The sequence below is a fragment of the Podarcis vaucheri genome (assembly GCF_965113315.1).
Source record: "Podarcis vaucheri genome assembly, chromosome: 6".
NCBI classification, from domain to species: domain Eukaryota; kingdom Metazoa; phylum Chordata; class Lepidosauria; order Squamata; family Lacertidae; genus Podarcis; species Podarcis vaucheri.
This window is the reverse complement of record NC_138764.1, coordinates 24,134,265-24,151,830: the sequence shown is the minus strand read 5'-3', so window position 1 is coordinate 24,151,830 and position 17,566 is coordinate 24,134,265. Positions and strand designations below refer to the sequence as shown.

The 17,566-nt window shown below is 43.7% G+C and overlaps 1 protein-coding gene across 3 annotated transcripts; it reads left to right on the top strand.

Moving 5' to 3' along the window:
- The first annotated feature begins 432 nt into the window (after positions 1-432).
- Positions 433-15,667, top strand: F13B (coagulation factor XIII B chain). Of its 3 annotated transcripts, none has more exons than XM_082225488.1 (11): positions 433-557; positions 2,333-2,533; positions 5,502-5,687; positions 7,515-7,691; positions 7,845-8,021; positions 8,677-8,856; positions 10,778-11,011; positions 12,256-12,462; positions 13,816-13,998; positions 14,685-14,895; positions 15,392-15,667. In XM_082225488.1, exons 1-11 carry the CDS (start codon positions 494-496, stop codon positions 15,393-15,395), a joined length of 1,824 nt encoding a protein of 607 aa, XP_082081614.1. In that variant the 5' UTR covers positions 433-493; the 3' UTR covers positions 15,396-15,667. The 3 variants fall into 3 exon arrangements, with proteins under 3 accessions (XP_082081614.1, XP_082081616.1, XP_082081615.1); XM_082225489.1 differs by having other exon boundaries at positions 468-557; positions 2,337-2,533; XM_082225490.1 differs by lacking the exon at positions 2,333-2,533 and having other exon boundaries at positions 458-557.
- The last annotated feature ends 1,899 nt before the right edge of the window (positions 15,668-17,566 follow it).

The window sequence follows — 17,566 nt, the reverse complement described above, 5'->3', positions numbered from 1 at the left end:
TTTACCCATGATCCAGATGTACTGGGGTAAAATACCACCGATAAATGACTTCTAAAGAGTTCTCCCTTATGCTGGTAGAAATCAATCTTTCATTGCCCATCAGCAAATCATTTTGCTTCTTTTTTCATTCTCTGGTCCCCTCTCTGAAACAGCATAGCTAAAGCAGCGACAATGAACCTGAGGCACTCCAGATATTATTGACTCCAACTCCCATTAACCCCAGCCAGACATGATGGGAGTTGTAGTCCACATTGGCCACCTATGGTTTCAGGTTTTAGTTTCTGAGCCAGTTCTACCAGATGCATACCTGCCTATCAGGCAGGAATATTGTTGAGATGCCAAGGGAAGAGATAGGTACACACAGTTCTGTTAAAAGAATAAACTTTAACACTGTGGAAACAACCAGGGGGGCTTTCCTGATAAATGAGTAACTAAATGTCCTGAGTAAATCACAAGCAGTTGGGATAATACAAGCTTGCAGGAACTACTCGAGATGGGATATAAGAATTGGATTTTCCCATTTACATTGGCTATATTGGGAGACTGTCTTGCAGAAGGTAAAAACACTGAATCCTTTTTTGCTATGGATGCTAAAAAAAACCTGGCTTATGTATTCTTAAAAGTGCTTTTCCACTTTGTAGAGGTAGTTGCAATTAGTATGTTTCAATAAATGCCCACAAATTATCAGAATGAACTGATTCAATATACTTTAAAAAGTATAAAATCTGTATGTTCTCTTCCCTATTTTGTAATTTAAAAAACCAGAAATCTATCCGTATAATAATGTGGGCCAATGTATATATGCATGCACCATCCCAGTATGCCAGTCTTCCCCAAGTTGGTGCCTATCAAATGCTTTATGCTACAACTCCCTTCCAACTAGCCTAGCTGTTGCTATGGAAGTCAAAAGCACCAGACCTTGAAATGTATGTTCGGGGGGAATTGGTGGAGAGCATTACTGAATGGAAATTACCAAGCATATAGATGGCTTGCTGGAGATGTTTTGCATGGCTTCTGCAAAGGTAAGGGTTTTTATTGAAAAAATGTTATTAGTTTTACAAAAGGTAACGTTGAAGAGGCAGACACCAAGTGCAAAAATGCAAACCCTGCTGACTGAAAGTCCAGAGGTAGCATTGTCACTTTACGATGGGGTGGAAGGTTCACAGGCTATGAAGGACTTGCTCATAAATTTATTGACAGCTACACAAATTATTATAGCTAGGAAGTAGAAGGGGCAAGCAGAATATTAAATGGAAGAATGGTATAAAGAGGTGTGGGATATAGCTATTAATGATACATTAATATGTGCCATTATGGCAAGACGGGGTATATGCAGGAGAAGTGATTTTGAGGTGATAAGAAGGGTTTTTGTAGAATTTGTACTGTTAAAGCGGAAAGGGGTCAAACTCGCAAGAGGTGTTGAAAATTTGGGAGGTTGGATAGTTACAATGTAGTGGTCTTGGTGGTGGGGTGCACACTTTTATTCTTATTTATTTATGGTTATTACTTTGTTAAAATTAAATAAAGAAATAAATACAAATTCCAAATAAAAAGAAACACCCCATTCCCTTCACACAAAGGTAAAGTTCTGAGTCAAACCTTTTTGGAATGAGAGTGTCAATAAGCATGCAGCTGAAAGGTGATCCAGTTAAGAGTATGTGGTTGGATTTTCAAAAAATCCAACCACCATCTCTTAGAATGGCAGTGGTGTCCATCTGAGAGGTGCTGGAATTGAGTTCTGGTGAGTTCTGACTGAAAAAAAGCCCTTGTTCTGCATGGCTGGAAGGTGTTGATACATTTTATAATGCAGTGGTACCTCTGGTTACATACTTAATTCGTCCAGAAGTCCGTTCTTAACCTGAAACTGTTCTTAACCTGAAGCACCACTTTAGCTAATGGGGCCTCCCACTGGTGCCGTGTCGCCGCCGCGCAATTTCTGTTCTCATCCTGAAGCAAAGTTCTTAACCCGAGGAACTATTTCTGGGTTAGTGGAGTCTGTAACCTGAAGTGCTTGTAACCTGAAGCGTATGTAACCCGCGGTACCACTGCAATTAAAAAATGCTCACATCTGTGCAGGACGCGTAATCTAAATAAAATGCTTCAGCCACTCTACTACTGAAATAGGCACATTTCAACCAAACAATTGGATAAAGCGGGCTTCCTTGGAGAGTGCCTTCCAAAAAAGGGCTATTTTCTCAGTGGCTGCCTTCTGAATTTCAGATCGCTCCCCTCTGCAGTTAGGGGTACCTGAACTGAATTTGACTCCAGGTTGTTTCTTAAAGTGTGTTTGTATGCTGAATAATTAACACCTCCCACTGAACATTTCTTCTAGGCAGGCTTTGTGACTTACCGAGCATAAAAAATGGAAATATTGCCCCATATTACTATAGTTTTAAAAACTATTACTTTCCCATGAAGCAAGATGAGAAGCTGTCCTATTTCTGTTTGCCTGGCTATACCACTGAAAGTGGAAGTCAAAATGGAAAGATCAACTGCACAATGAGAGGCTGGGCCCCAGTCCCTAAATGCTACCGTAAGTCTATGTGATTTGCCTTTCCAAATGTAACAGTTTTTTTTTTCATGTAGCAGAGGTGGGGAACTGATGCCCCTTGGACCAATTTTGACCCATAAGGCTGTATTCCCCTGTCCACTCCCACCTGTTAATTTGTTCAATGTCACTCGATGATATGCACACACCTGTGTGTTCTCCGTGGGGAATGTTCCAACAAAGCAGATCCCTGCAGAGAGCAGGATTGAACCCTCCGCTCATCAGCTGGTGAGAGGGGGGGTTCACTCCTGCTGGGTGCTGCTTCACCATTACGTTCTTGGCGGGGAGGTTGCTCCATGCGCACACACCATTTTGTGCATGCAAGTAGCAGCTTCCATTGAAATCCCCTTATGGAAAAGTGCAGAGTGCAAATCCTCAGTTCCACATCAACAAAGGATTTCTGAATATAGTGTCAGCGACTGTGCTGAGGAGGAATGGTGAGAGCCTTCCCCTCCCCCTGCTCCTTCTCAGGATCCTGAATCTTCCCAGGAGCAGGAGGACGGTATAGATTTGGAGCAGTGGTTTGCAGAGGGACATAGTTCAGAAGACCGATGTTGGGAAGAACTGGGTGGTGAACAGGTAGGAGAAGAAGAACGTGGGAGGCAGAGAACAGACTCCCTTTTGCTGGAAAGTGTTCAGCTGCTCAGCCCAAGATCAAGGAGAGCAGATAAGGTGGCAGCACAGAAAGCACAGTGGTTGCGAGAGCAGGTTGCAAGACATGGAAGTAACTTGAATGACAAGGGGGGAAGTCTTTGTTCTCTCACTATGATCATTAACATTTCTAACTGGTAAGAGACTCCTATTGCTTTGTTCTGCTTAGCTACTGCCAAAGGGGGGGGGGAGGAGGAAATGAAGGCTAAGAAGAGAGGTGATCAAAGGTGAAAAAAGTTACATTTTAAAGTAGAGCTACAGTACACTTCAGAGGGACACGGGGGGCGCTGTGGGTTAAACCACTGAGCCTAGGGCTTGCCGATCAGAAGGTTGCCGGTTTGAATCCCCACGACGGGGTGAGCTCCTGTTGTTTGGTCCCTCCTGCCAACCTAGCAGTTCGAAAGCACGTCAAAGTGCAAGTAGAGAAATGGGTACTGCTCCGGCGGGAAGGTAAACAGCGTTTCTGTGCGCTGCTCTGATTTGCCAGAAGCAGCTTAGTCATGCTGGCCACATGATCCGGAAGCTGTATGCCAGCTCCCTTGGCCAATAAAGCGAGATGAGTGCCGCAACCCCAGAGTCGGTCACGACTGGACCTAATGGTCAGGGGTCCCTTTACCTTTACAGTACACTTCATCTTATTGTTTCCTATACCAGTGTTTCCCAACCTTTTTTGGGCAAAGGCACACTTGTTTGATGAAAAAAATCTTGAGGCACACCACCATTACAGCCCCGTGACGTCAGCGCGCAGCGTCACGCCGGGAGGGACGCACGAAAGTGCAAGTTTCAATTTTTTCCCCTCCCCCTTGCCGGGGAACCTCCAAGCTTTGGGGGTGGGGGGGGAGGAGGCAGCAAAGCGAGGGACTGAGGGACTCCTCCAACGACAAGGGTTGGGGAAGAAGAGAAAGGGCTATTCCGCTCCAGTCACGGGAGGGGAATATGTACTGGCCCAACTGGTGTGCGGTCTTTGGAAAGCGGGGTGCGGGAAGGAAGCCTAGGCTCGGGGTCCACCGACCTCGGCGGAGAAAGGCAACAACCGAAGCCTCCCGGCGGTTTCGAGGGAGACGTTCAGAGCTTCCCTGGGAGTTTCTCAGCCTGCCTTTTGGAGGAAGAGGCGGAGGGGGCCTGGGGATGGCGGTGGCCTCGGCCTCGCCCTCCCTCCGTCCCTCTACCTTTGTAGTGGACGCGCAGGTTGTTCTGCGAGAGGCCGATGTAGCTGAATTTGTCCTTCGGGCTCCAGGAGCGCGGCAGCGGCGTCTCCTGCTCGTCCACGGCCGGGTAGAGCCGCTTGAGATGCCGCTTGAGCTCCTTCTCCTGCTCATTCAGGGCCGGTTCGCCGCCGTGAGGGAAGGGCGCCGGGGCGCTGCTGCTGCTGCTGCTGCCGCTCCCGGCAGGCATGGGCCCAGCTGAGGCGGCGGCGGCTGTTGTGGTGGTGGCGGCGATAGCGGGCGGAGGAGGGGGTGGCGGCGGGGCCGAGGTGGCCAGCGGCGGCGGGGGAGGCGGCGGCGGGTGGAGCAGGAGGGCGGCCGAGGCCGGTGAGGGAGTAGGGTTGCCCGGGGCTTGAGGAGCCGTCGCCGGGAGTTGCTGCTGCTGCCCGGACATGCCGGCCTCCTCGTCCGCTGTCTCGCGCTCCTCCCTTTTGCACGCGCTGCCCCGCCGCCGCCCCATTGGCCGGGTCCTGTCAGCTGATCCTGTGTTATTTCCTGTGTGTGTGTGTGAGGGGAGAATGGAGAGAGAAACCTCGGCACCACCACCGCGGAGCCGCCCCCGGCTCGCCGCGGATCCTCGCCGCCGCCGCCCCGCCTCTCGTCGCTCGACTCGCCCGCCTCCCTCCCACAGCACACCAGGCAACGTCCCGCGGCACACTAGTGTGCCGCGGAACACCGGTTGGGAAACACTGTCCTATACTATATGATGCCCTGCTTGTGGCACCCAATCATCCTGGATACTAGGGTTGGCCCACCCATGAGGTTAAGGGGAGGGGGGAACTGCCTCAGATGCCAGTGTTCACTAAGGAAGCAGATCCCAATGTCAATCGTTCTCCCTCCCTTGTCCCTGATGTAGATCTTCCCTCCCCCCTTCTCTGAATGATGCCATTTGGGGGTTCACCTTGGGTGCCCAAATGTATTGGGCCAGTCCTGCTGGGTACTGTAGCATATGGAGATATGGGCATGTTAAGATGAGTGCCTCCTAGTCGTTTCCATCAGTACAAATTCTCTGCCACCTCAATGCCACCTAGATGTGTTAATGAAGGGATCGCCTAATGCTTTCTCCATCTTTTCATTCAACACACCTGATTGTTTAGAGAAATGTACCAAACCCGCCTTGGAGAATGGTGTTTTCTCGGATACGAAAATGTCCTACAAAATCTGGGAGAGACTGCAATACAGTTGTGATTCAGGTTTTCAGATTCCTGGAGGTCCCAGGGATAAAACTATACAGTGTCTTGAAGGTGGATGGTCAGCTCAACCACAGTGTACAGAAACAACAGGTATGGCTTTAGATAATATTTCCCCTCCCACCCCACCTGAAGAGTTGTTCCTAAGGTTCAAAGCTATATTCTCACCTGATGCATTTGGTGATCATCCAGCAGATATTTTTTTAAAAAACCTTGGATAAGGACTCTTGTTTTTGTATGGCTATTTCAAGTGAATTTGTGGATGGGCACCAAACCTCTAGTCTAGAACAAAACACTTTGGAAGCAGAATTCTCAAGAAAAGCCTTTAGCTCTTGAATTTTCTTGGAGGGGAGCAGAACAGCTTACAAAGATGAGTCGTTTGATAGCCCAGGCTTGCAATAAAAAAATACATTGCACAAAAGGAAAAGAGATTGGAAGGGAGGAGGGAAGAAAAAGTAAAACCAGACACTAATTCTTAGTTACAGAGTTCTTATAAATGACTAGTTGGAATTAGTACCATTCAAGGAGAGAAGGGAAAATAGCTGCTGTTTGCACATCTGAGCTAAGTAACTGCAATCTGGTGCAGTGGCATTTTCTAGATGGAAGGAAGAATCTGAAAGGGTTCGCTTCCCCCTTGTTGCACCTGTGCAATACAACTAAAATGGAAAGACATGTAAAATTAATATTTTGTAAAATGTGCTTCTTAAATTGGTGGTGTTTGTAGGGAGCTGGGGCCTCAAACTGGGTATTTATGGCAACCAGGATGTTTTCCAGCATCATTGCATCCAGTAATATTATTTTTTTGCACCACTGGGCTAGCTTGCCAGTAGAGGGAACTGCCAGCCTGCTCTTTTCCCTGCATTGTCAGCAAAACCAAGCGAGTGTCTATAGCAATCTCCACTAGAAATATGGCACAGAAAACAGGGGCATGTTCACTGCTGTATAGAATTGATAAGGTCAGAAAAGCGAAAGTCCCTTTTAAATGAATTCGCTTTGCAAAAGGAGTTGTCCCGATAAAGCAAGGGATCTTTTTGTTTTGTTTTGTTTCATATGGTGATTGCAGCAAGGGTTAGGGGACACAAGATACCACAAATTGACAGAAATGTCACAATTTAAGACTGTAGTTCGATGTACACTTTGGCTGGATCTAGTCATATCAAAGAAGCGTTTCAGTTTAAAACGCTGTATACAGGGAAAACAGGTAGAGAAAAATGGGACTCCACGTCACTGTCTAGTGGTACAATGTTATATCACACATATAAACCACTTTTTCTTTACCAGTCTAGCTGAGTCCTTTCTTACTTGGCAGTAAGTCCCATTGAACTCAATAGTTTTGGCTAAACATGCATATGAGGAAGTTTAAATTTATATCTCTCTGGTCCTCCCAAAGGAGCCAAGGAGGGAATGTGAACATAATGCATACGAGTGGTTGGTTTAAATGATGCAATCTGGCAATTACAAATAAATTTACTTGATTTAGCCGCACAGTTTTGGGGAGCTAATGGGAATGTGTTTTTATACTGCATTTCCACCCAGTTGGGAGTCACTTACTTTGAGCTGATGTTAAATTTATGTTGTTCACCAATATGAACTAACACAAGTAGGATTGCGCCTTGCCCTCTTCAGCCGCAAATGGAGGCCTTAAGAATCAATCTGAGATCAGCTGAGACCAAGCTGATCTGATCATATTGCACCTATTTTGTTTGTCTGCACACTCACCTGCCAGTTATACTTTGCTCCCAGATCATTCAGGGCCTCAAAAGAAGAACCCAAAATAAATCCACGAACTGTTTTGTTTTTGTATGCCCGCAATTATTCACTATTCCTCACCCCACCCCCACTTCCTTTCTTATTCCCAATGTCCATCTGGCTGCTCTGCCCTTTCATGCTGAAGACATCAATCCACTTCTTGTTTTTAAGAGACGTGCTCCGCACCAGACCTGGTGCATGGCCGCTACCACACAGCCCAGAGAACGTTCAGCCAGAAGGAAAAGCTCAAATATGAATGTGATGACGGATATCGTACGGCAGGAGGCCACACAATGGAAGAAGCACATTGTGAACCTCAAGGCTGGTCCCTGACTCCCAAATGCACCAGTATGTTGAATTTCCAATGGTTCTTCTGCGACTATCTTGGCTTTGCCTTGTACAACATTTGCTTGGGCTAAAGCAAAAGTTCAGGCAAAGGACCTGGCATTTTCAAAAATGGAAAATGGAAGCCTTGCTCTTTTTCATTCTTGCATTTCTTAGAATTGGGATGTTCGGCACTGAGTCCTGTCGAACACGGAGGTGTCAATCCCAACAAGGAAAGCTACGAAGAAGGAAATGTGGTTCAGTTCTTCTGCTTGGAAGGTTATTCATTAAAGGGGTCAGAATTAATTCAGTGCTATTACTTTGGCTGGTACCCAGAACCTCCAGTTTGTGAAGGTAATTCATCATGACATTGGAGCTAGGGATTTTCTGTATTCTGCAAAGCGAGCTTTCCCCCCCCTTTAATCTCTGTCCCCCCATAGTATCAGTACCACAGCCAATGATTTTTCTTTTATATATGTTGAAAAATGGGAAGAATAAGCTGAATCATCTGATGAAAAGACTTTGAATGTTTACATGTCTTTATGTTGTTTGGTTTTTGAACTGCTTGTTCTTCTGAAAACTGATGAATTAAATTTTCTGCTATTTGAAAGCCAGTTTGGCATCCTTTCTTGATTTTTGCTGTTCGAGGAGAAGGCGTGAGGGCTGCCTTTTATTGATTTGCTGAATTTAACAGAAGAGGAACTTGCACAAATAAACCCTGATTTTGTAAGCTGTTTTACCCTGATCTATGTTTAGAGCATAGCTGTCAACCTTTCCCTTTTCTTTCGAGGAATCCTATTTGGAATAAGGGAATTTCCCTTAAAAAAGGGAAACGTTGACAGCTGTGGTTTAGAGACATGAGAAATCCCCTGTCCGGCTAGTCATAAGTAGCTATTCTTACTGGGGAGGAGAGTTACTCTTCCAAATATACAATGCTGGCATTTCTAAAGGATTGTATGATGTTATAGAACCTAACCTGATTCTTTCCCGTCCGCCCATTTTTAACCAGAAAGAAGAAACAAGTGTCCTCCTCCGCCTCAGCCCCCTCACGCCAATGTGCTAACCAGTTTAAGAACCTTCCGCCATGGAGACACATTGCGTTTGGAGTGTGAGCATCCCTTTCAAATTGCAGGAGACAAAGAAATCCGATGTGAGAATGGCAGGTGGACTTCGCCTCCCAAATGCATCGGTCAGTTGTCTTGCGAAACTGGACACTGGGGATTTAAAAGATCCTTACGTTTTGGAAGGTTGTCAATTTAGAGCTTTTGAGAATGGACTTAGAATTGGAGCCTCTCCCTTAGCACACACTCTTGAGAGCCAGTGTGGTGTAGTGGTTAAGAGCGGTGGACTCGCAATCTGGTGAACCGGGTTCGCTTCTCCGCTCCTCCACATGCAGCTGCTGGGTGATCTTGGCTGGTCACACTTCTTTGAAGTCTCTCAGCCCCACTCACCTCACAGAGTGTTTGTTGTGGGGGAGGAAGGGAAAGGAGAATGCTAGCCGCTTTGAGACTCCTGAAGGGGGGGTGAAAGGCGGGATATCAAGTCCAAACTCCTCCTCCTCTTGGCCCTAAATTATGCAGTGGACCAACAACAGGTAAAGCTAGAGCAAATGACAAGTGGAGCCCACGCGATGACGGGTCGTGAGGAAGAAGGCAGGCAGATGGGGGCAGGATGAGGGCAAACAGGACAATTCAGCTGTGCCTCATTGCCTTAGAATCATAGAATCATAGAATCATAGAATCATAGAGTTGGAATAGACCACAAGGGCCATCGAGTCCAACCCCCTGCCAAGCAGGAAACACCATCAGAGCACTCCTGACATATGGTTGTCAAGCCTCTGCTGAAAGACCTCCAAAGTAGGAGACTCCACCACACTCCTTGGCAGCAAATTCCACTGTCGAACAGCTCTTACTGTCAGGAAGTTCTTCCTAATGTTTAGGTGGAATCTTCTTTCTTGTAGTTTGGATCCATTGCTCCGTGTCCGCTTCTCTGGAGCAGCAGAAAACAACCTTTCTCCCTCCTCTATGTGACATCCTTTTATATATTTGAACATGGCTATCATATCACCCCTTAACCTCCTCTTCTCCAGGCCTTGAAAGAGCAGCCTTTACAGTCCTATTAGGGATTGGCAAACATGCCTGCTTGGGTCCCTATCACTCTCACAGGTTTTTACCCGTAACTCTGTTCCATTTGTGCTGTAATCTTCCCAACATTTTAATGCATATTTAAACATGCATTTTCTCTCAAAATACACAGTTCGATGCATTCTTAACTAAAGGAGCTAATAACCACCAGTGTCACCTCTCTTTTCAAACCAGCCTAAGGTCCAATTTGTGGATAAGAAAGTGTTTTGTTTTGTTTTCAGATGGCACAAAAAACCCTCAAACCAGTTAAATAAGAATATCTTGGATACCCTTCACATTCATCAACAGCTGAGAGAATGCCTATTTTTATCAAAAGGCTAAATTAATTCATGAATATCAAATGCTACAGGTCTTTCTGTATGAACTATGGAACTATCGATAAACCAGAATTTATTATTATTGTTGTTATTATTATGTATTTATTTATTTATTTATTTATGCCCTGCCTTTTTTCCTGACAGGGAGTCAAGGAAGCTTACAGATAAAAATAAGAACAGCTAAAAACATAGGGGAAAACAATTAAACATTGATAGAATTTAAACTATACATACATAAAAAATATATTAACAACAACAACAAAACTAAAGGAGCTATGTTCTAACATTCAAAAAAGTACAAAATCTGGTGGATAGCTAAATGCCAATCAGCACATTAGGCCAAGAGGTGCAGATGAGACAATGCCATGTAGGAATTCACAAATATCAGAATTGCCCTCTTTCCGTGATAAGGAGCTTGACTTGTAGCATCAGCACCCAGGAATTTCAATGTGGGTGAATTCTGAAATTTCTCCACTGTCTCTCAGAACCTCACACAACTTAATCTTAATGCTCGTTCAACATGACAAAGTGGAAACTGCAAAGATGCAGAAGGAAATTGAAATTGAGAATGTCATTTGTATGATTATTTGATAAAATGCATGGATGCCAATGAAAAGACTTCTCTTTCCATTCCTTTTTTATTTTTCAGATGTTGGCAGGACAGGAAGCACAGAAGGTCATCACGGCTTACAAACTGAAGGGAGCTGCAGTTCCCTACCCATAGTTGAAAACAGTTTTATTTTTAATAACATCAATCCTTCACTGGCAAGCTACAAAACTGGTTCTGTAGTGGAATATAGATGTAAACCCTTCCATCTGATAGAAGGACCTAACACAATTCGCTGTGTCCAAGGAAACTGGACAACCCCCCCAGTTTGTTTAGGTAAGTATTGGAGGAGAATGTAGGAATTACTACAAGGTGCTCTCTGTGGGGCTACCTTTGAAGGTGACTCAGAAACTACAACTAATCCCGAAAACGGCTGCCAGAGCGGTGACTGGGAGAGGCTGCTGGGAGCATATAACCAGTGCCTTTTTTCTTTAAAAAATGTTTACAGTAAAGGTACTCTCATTTTGACACAAGAAAACCACCATTTTATAGTTCAAATCGGTATACAGTATATGGACAAACATACAAAGATTCACAAAATGTTTAGGGGTATGCGTACCCCTACATCCCTACAGAAAAAAGCACTGCATAAAACACCAGTCTTGAAAGATCTAAATTGGCTCCCAGTACGTTTCCAAGCAGGTGGCGCTGTGGGTAAAACCTCAGTGCCTAGGACTTGCTGATCATAAGGTCGGCGGTTCAAATCCCCGCGGCGGGTGAGCTCCCGTCATTCGGTCCCAGCTCCTGCCCACCTAGCAGTTCGAAAGCACATCAAAGTGCAAGTAGATAAATAGGTACCGCTTTATAGCGGGAAGGTAAACGGCGTTTCCGTGTGCTGCGCTGGTGCTGGCTCACCAGCTGCAGCTTCGTCACGCTGGCCACGTGACCCGGAAGTGTCTTCGGACGGCGCCGGCTCCCGGCCTCTTGAGCGAGATGAGCACGCAACCCTAGAGTCGGACACGACTGGCCCGTACGGGGAGGGGTACCTTTACCTTTACGTTTCCAAGCAGAATTCAAAGCCTTGGTGCTGACCTTTTAAAGCCCTAAACAGCTTTGGCCTTGTATACCTGAAGGAGCATCATTCAGCCCAGATACTGGGATCCAGCGATTCCCTCACTGTGAAATGCGAGGTTACAGGGAACCCAGCAGAGGGTCTTTTCGGTAGTGGCACCCACCTTGTGGAATGCCCTCCCTTCAGATGTCAAGGAAATAAACAGCTATCTGACTTTTAGAAGACATCTGAAGGCAACTCTGTATAGGGAAGTTTTTAACGTTTGATGTCTTACTGTGCTTTTTATTTATTGCAAGCCGTGCAGTCAGGCATGATTGTGTCAGTGTCTCTAAGGTGGAATAGTATGAGAAAAGCAGATCATATTGACTAGCAGCTCAGGATATATCCCCACCCCCAGTATCAACATTCTGGGTCAGGTAGGCTTTTATGTGAGGGAATACTTGGATGCCAGTTATTCTGTTTTTTGCTCCTGGTATAAGCCACTTGATTATTGATCTTTGCCCTGCAGAACCATGTTTGGTCAATGAAGAAAACATCAGAAATCATAACGTAGCAATGAAATGGAACCAGGAAGAAGAATTATATTTCCTACATGGAGACATTATTGAATTGGTGTGCAAGCCAGGATACGTTTTGCCACAGTCGATTGGTGATGCTCAGTTGCTGGCGCAGTGCAATCGGGGAGAATTAAAATACCCCAAATGTGTTTCAAAAGGTAACACTACATTGAATTCCACCCATCATGTTTGATCTGCAGTTTTGTGCTCTATCAATTTGAATCCTATTTGCACAACACTCTTCCTCAGAGAAGCTCAGAATGGCACAACTGGGTTTTACTTTTTACAAACCCCTGTGTGGTAGATTGGTATGATACATAGTGATTTCTATAAGGTGCACCTTATCTATCTTATCTTATTTATCTATATGACTGTTCCTATCTGTTCTCTGGTGTAATATTCGGATGGCAAAACATTTTCATACCCTCCAAGCTCCTCCAAATTTGTCCATTTTAGTTAGGTGTTTTTTTTTTAATGAAACTAAAATTATTTTCTCATTTTAATTTTTTGAATTTTTTTTGGTGTTATATTTTTTTCCAGATAATTTTTTATTGTTTTCTTTACATAGTCTTTATCCAACATTCCACACATTTATCAAAGTAAATACCCTTTGACTCTGCTGAGTCTTGACTTCCCTCCGTCCCTTCAATTGGCATCGCCTATCACTATTTTATCACGTATTTTATTCCTTCATCTTTACTATTTTACATTGTAGGAGTTACCTCAGTCCTGCTCGTGTTTTTAAGCTTTTACAGTTCTCCTTTAAGTACTCAATAAATTTACTCCAATTATCTTGGTATCTCTGGTCATCCTGGTTCCGGATCCTTCCTGTCAATTTGGCAAGTTCCACAAAGTCTGTCATCTTCATAGTAGGTATATCTTGTGTTTTCCATTTTGGGGCCAGTAGAGTCCTTGCAGCGAATGTGGCATACACAAATAATTTTTGAACTTTTATTTTATTTTTATTTTAATTTCCTTTTAAAAAGAGAGAGAGATTCGGATTGCTCTCATACACATCACACACCACTTCCCATTTTTTATTTTCTTTTAAAATATTGGTTATTTTTTAAATAAAAAATGTATTTTTTTTATTTTACTGACCTCTCCTCTGAGGTGCCAATATATTTTTGTGCCTCCCCAGCCCCTAAACATGTTTTTTTTTTTTAGAAGAAAAATTGGCCACTGTAACTTTGTCATGCAGAGCCCAAAGGGTTGACAATCGGTCAGTGCAGCCCTTGACTACAAAAGTTTAGCAACATTCTATGATACGATTCTGCCTCGTTTCTTATTAAACCTGATCAAGAGAGGAATTTTCTTTGCTGCTTTGCCTGGGAAAATCTGCTGTTTAGCACTGAACAGCAATTGGACACACACACTCCAAGATGTCTCCAAGAGTGTTCCTTCAGAACTGGCTTGGGAAGAGAAGGCTGGTGCCACAAATTGGTCCTGCAAACTATTTTCTTAGGGTCATTTTCTCTCTTCTGTTTAAACACATTGCTCTCATTTTGCAGACCCAGATGAAAGCTGTGGCTCTCCACCTTCCATAAAAAATGGAGTTGTCATGGGCTTGTTGACAGCGGACTATGCTCATGGTTCATCAGTAGAGTATAGTTGCCATGAATACCATTTTTTGCAAGGTTCGAGGAAAGTGTCCTGTTCCATGGGCCATTGGACTACCCCACCAACTTGCATAGGTACTGTGCAATGTTGCTATTTCCCCCCCAGCATAGTAACAACTTGGAAAATGCCTTATTAACTTGATTCATTGCCCACTGCTTCTGTCTGGTGTTGCTCAACTAATAAACACTGGGAAAAGCCACCATTACTTGATGTAAGGCTTTATAGAAGGGGACGGCTCATAGCTCAGGGAGGAGAGCATGCAGAAAGTAACTTATTGATTGCCGTTGACTAAAAAGGTAAAAGGTAAAGGACCCCTGGACGGTTAAGTCCAGTCAAAGGTGACTATGGGGTTGCGGTACTCATTTTGCTTTCAGGCTGAGAGAGCCGGCGTTTGTCCACAGACAGCTTTCTGGGTCATGTGGCCAGCAGGACTAAACCACTTCTGGCATCGTTTACCTTCCCGCCACAGCGATACCTATTTATTTACTTGCACTGGCATGATTTCGAACTGTTGGTTGGCAGGAGCTGGGACAGAGCAATGGGAGCTCACTTTCGCGGGGATTCGAACTGCCGACCTTCTGATCGGCAAGCCCAAGAGGCTCAGTGGTTTAGACCACAGTGCCACCCGCATCCCTCTTGTTGACTAAAACCACAACTGACCACTCTAATGAATGTTGTAGTACATAGATCATAAAAAACAGCAAACATTTCTAATTAAACTCATGCTATGAGAATATTAACACTGCATTCATTTTCCAAGAGCCGTGCACCTTATCGGCAGAAGAGATGGCAAAGAATCACTTGGATCTAAGATGGAGTTTTGACAATCGACCGTATTTCCTCCATGGAGAATTTGTTGAATTTGTGTGCAAAGCGTACTACTTCAGCTCACCTTCAAGTTCAGCATCTGATTTTAGAGTACAGTGTCAGAATGGACAACTGTTGTATCCACAATGTGTACGGATTAGGGGGTAAGCAATTGATGCCGCAATTGTATAACGCTGCCTTGGGAGTAAGCCCCCACCGAACTCTGTGAAACTTACTTTTGAGTATACCTACTTAGGATTGTACGATAAACGACCTGTGAAGCATGGAAGAAATTCATTCATGCATATTTCAAACTTATACCAGGAAATATATTTGGAAAAGTATATTTGGAAAGTGCATGTTAGCTTAGAAACCTTGTATTTGAAGTGCTAGATCTTCATTTGTAGAAAGGATTCAACTTGGGGGTTCATTCAAGACATACAATCTTTCAAGTGCCTAGCTTGAGTACTATCTGTGAGGATGGAATTGCTGCTTATAGATTTTCCCTAGCCTTTTTTTCTTAAGGGTTAGTGGAGCAAAATGGCTCTCCCTGTTGCATCTTTATGCCTCAAATCAAGTTTTGTTGGTAATAGTTGCTGTTGTTTACCATGTCTCTAATTTGAATGACTTCAGGGTATTTTGGTTTGGGGTTTTTTTTAGGTAAAAGAGAGCTGAATAAATAATGTTTGGTTGGCTCGTGGACTCTTTTTCATGTTGCAAGCTAATTGCCAATATGAACTTTGTATATCTGCTGTATATTTGCACAAGACTAATCGAGATAGCTGCTGACCTCAACTTAGAACATCATTTGGAGACGTTCATAAGACACCTATAATTTTATCAGGACAAGTTACTTCTTGTTTATTGTTGTAACAATTGTTTTCTCAAAATTTATCTTCTGTACCATGAGAATAAATAAAAACTGTATTAAAAAAATCTAAGTGGTTTACATTTCAACAAAAATCAATTTAGATTGATGCAAAGATACAAATTCCACATTTGATGCGACCGCTGCTAATCATAATTATCATACACATTTTAAGCAATATAATTTAGCAATAAATGACCCAGAAATGCCTGTCAATGCAGCATGGTGGCCTTCCGTGATGTTTTTGCCGCAGTGCAGAGCAAACATGGGATGAACTCTTTTGACTAAACATTGGGAAAGGTCAGGAGGAAAGCAAAATATTTATCTCCCTTCTTCCATGAAAAGTATGCCTCTAAAGTATTCTTGAATCAGAAGCCAGCCTAACTGAATTTGCGAGATTCTTACTGGCTTTGCAAACACACACACACACACACACACACACACCCTCAGCTAAGGATATTTCCTCACCTGAACTTTCAGATGTAGTTTTGTCAATTCCCTCATCATCTGGCCTCCGAGAGCTGCAGATTCTGGCTTTCTTTTTGGAGACCAGGGGATGGATTTTGCAGTTCCTACAGCACCTTGCAATAAGGCTTCACAGCATTTTCAGCCTAGGACAGAATAGGGGAAAGTTGAAAAACTGGGCTCTTGTGTCTTCATGGTCTATCACTGCAGTAAGCTTGGGGCAGCCCACACCTCCAGACCTAACTTTAATTTGTTGTCAGGAGCAGCAAGGAGTAGGACTCAGCAACACCATCTAGTCAAAACACCCTCCAAAATTTGGAGAGGGCCTTGTAATTATTCCCAGAAAGGGAAAGGAACAATGAATGCTCTCAGCATAGCCTTTTCAGAATAACCCAGCCATGACTGAGAAGGAATAATTAATTTTTATAATGAATGATTTTAGAATGTTGTTTATGTTGTACTTTTGTATTGTTTTATTGTTGTTAGCCGCCCTAAGCCCGGCTCCGGCTGGGGAGGGCGGGATATAAATAAAATTTATTATTATTATTATTAGAGTTCTAACTCTTGACTTATAGTAATAGAACCAGAATAGAGAAATCACTAAGAAACCCTACTTGCATTTTAAAATATCTCTCCACCTCTCCTTCCATCTTCCTGTCTCATCCGTCTTATTCCCCACAAAGACTTGCGCCAGTCAGAGTTCCATGCAGGGAGTCATTCAAAATCATATGGAGAATATGTCATCAACATTTAAGCAACCCTGCTCAAAAATGGTCATTATTCCACTTAATACAGATTTTTTGAAATCTTCAGCAGACTAAGCCTTTTATATTTATTTATTAAAAAGCCTTCCAGACCACCCTCAGTCAAAGGATTCCAGTGAAATGTCCAGGCATTGAAAAATACACTATAGGAAAACAATGTATTATCCTTCAAATCTAAAAAAGTTTAAGGTGCAACAGTTGGAGGAGAAGAGTGACAATCCCTGAGCAAATAATAAACCATAACCTGGTGTTAGAAAGATTGTAGAGTACTTGTAGCCAACAGAACAGTCACATCTTCCGTATCTGTTTCACTAAATGAATTAACAGCTAAATGAATTGATGAAGCTTCTACAAAATGTTCCACATAATAACTGGGCATATCAGATCCTGTGCGCTTATAGCAAACTGGCTGTGGCTCCTTATGGACCAGCAGGCTCAGGGAAAAGCTCAAGATTTGCAAACGTTCAAAAAATCTTTGATGGGTGTGGGGAACACCTCAATGGAAGCCCAATGAAGCCTGAAAATGCTCAGTGGTGACAGAAGGCTAACTGGCTGCTGAGATAAGAAAACTTTTTTGAAATGGAATGGAGTATCCTGGAAAGAAAAGCGATTAAATAAGAAAGGGACTGTCTGGCACAATCCAGAAGCACTTCACACTATATTTGCTGCAAGTCTCACTTGTCCTGTCTAATAATGATGGTGGTTGGTCAGATACTATCATGTGTTGCCCGAACTCTT

Coding starts and splice junctions, on each gene's coding strand:
- F13B (XM_082225488.1), top strand. CDS start 494: ATGGGATATAAGAATTGGATTTTCCCATTTACATTGGCTATATTGGGA. Junction 7,692..7,844: donor CCTGACTCCCAAATGCACCA/GTATGTTGAATT, acceptor TGCATTTCTTAG/AATTGGGATGTTCGGCACTG. Junction 12,463..13,815: donor CCCCAAATGTGTTTCAAAAG/GTAACACTACAT, acceptor CTCATTTTGCAG/ACCCAGATGAAAGCTGTGGC.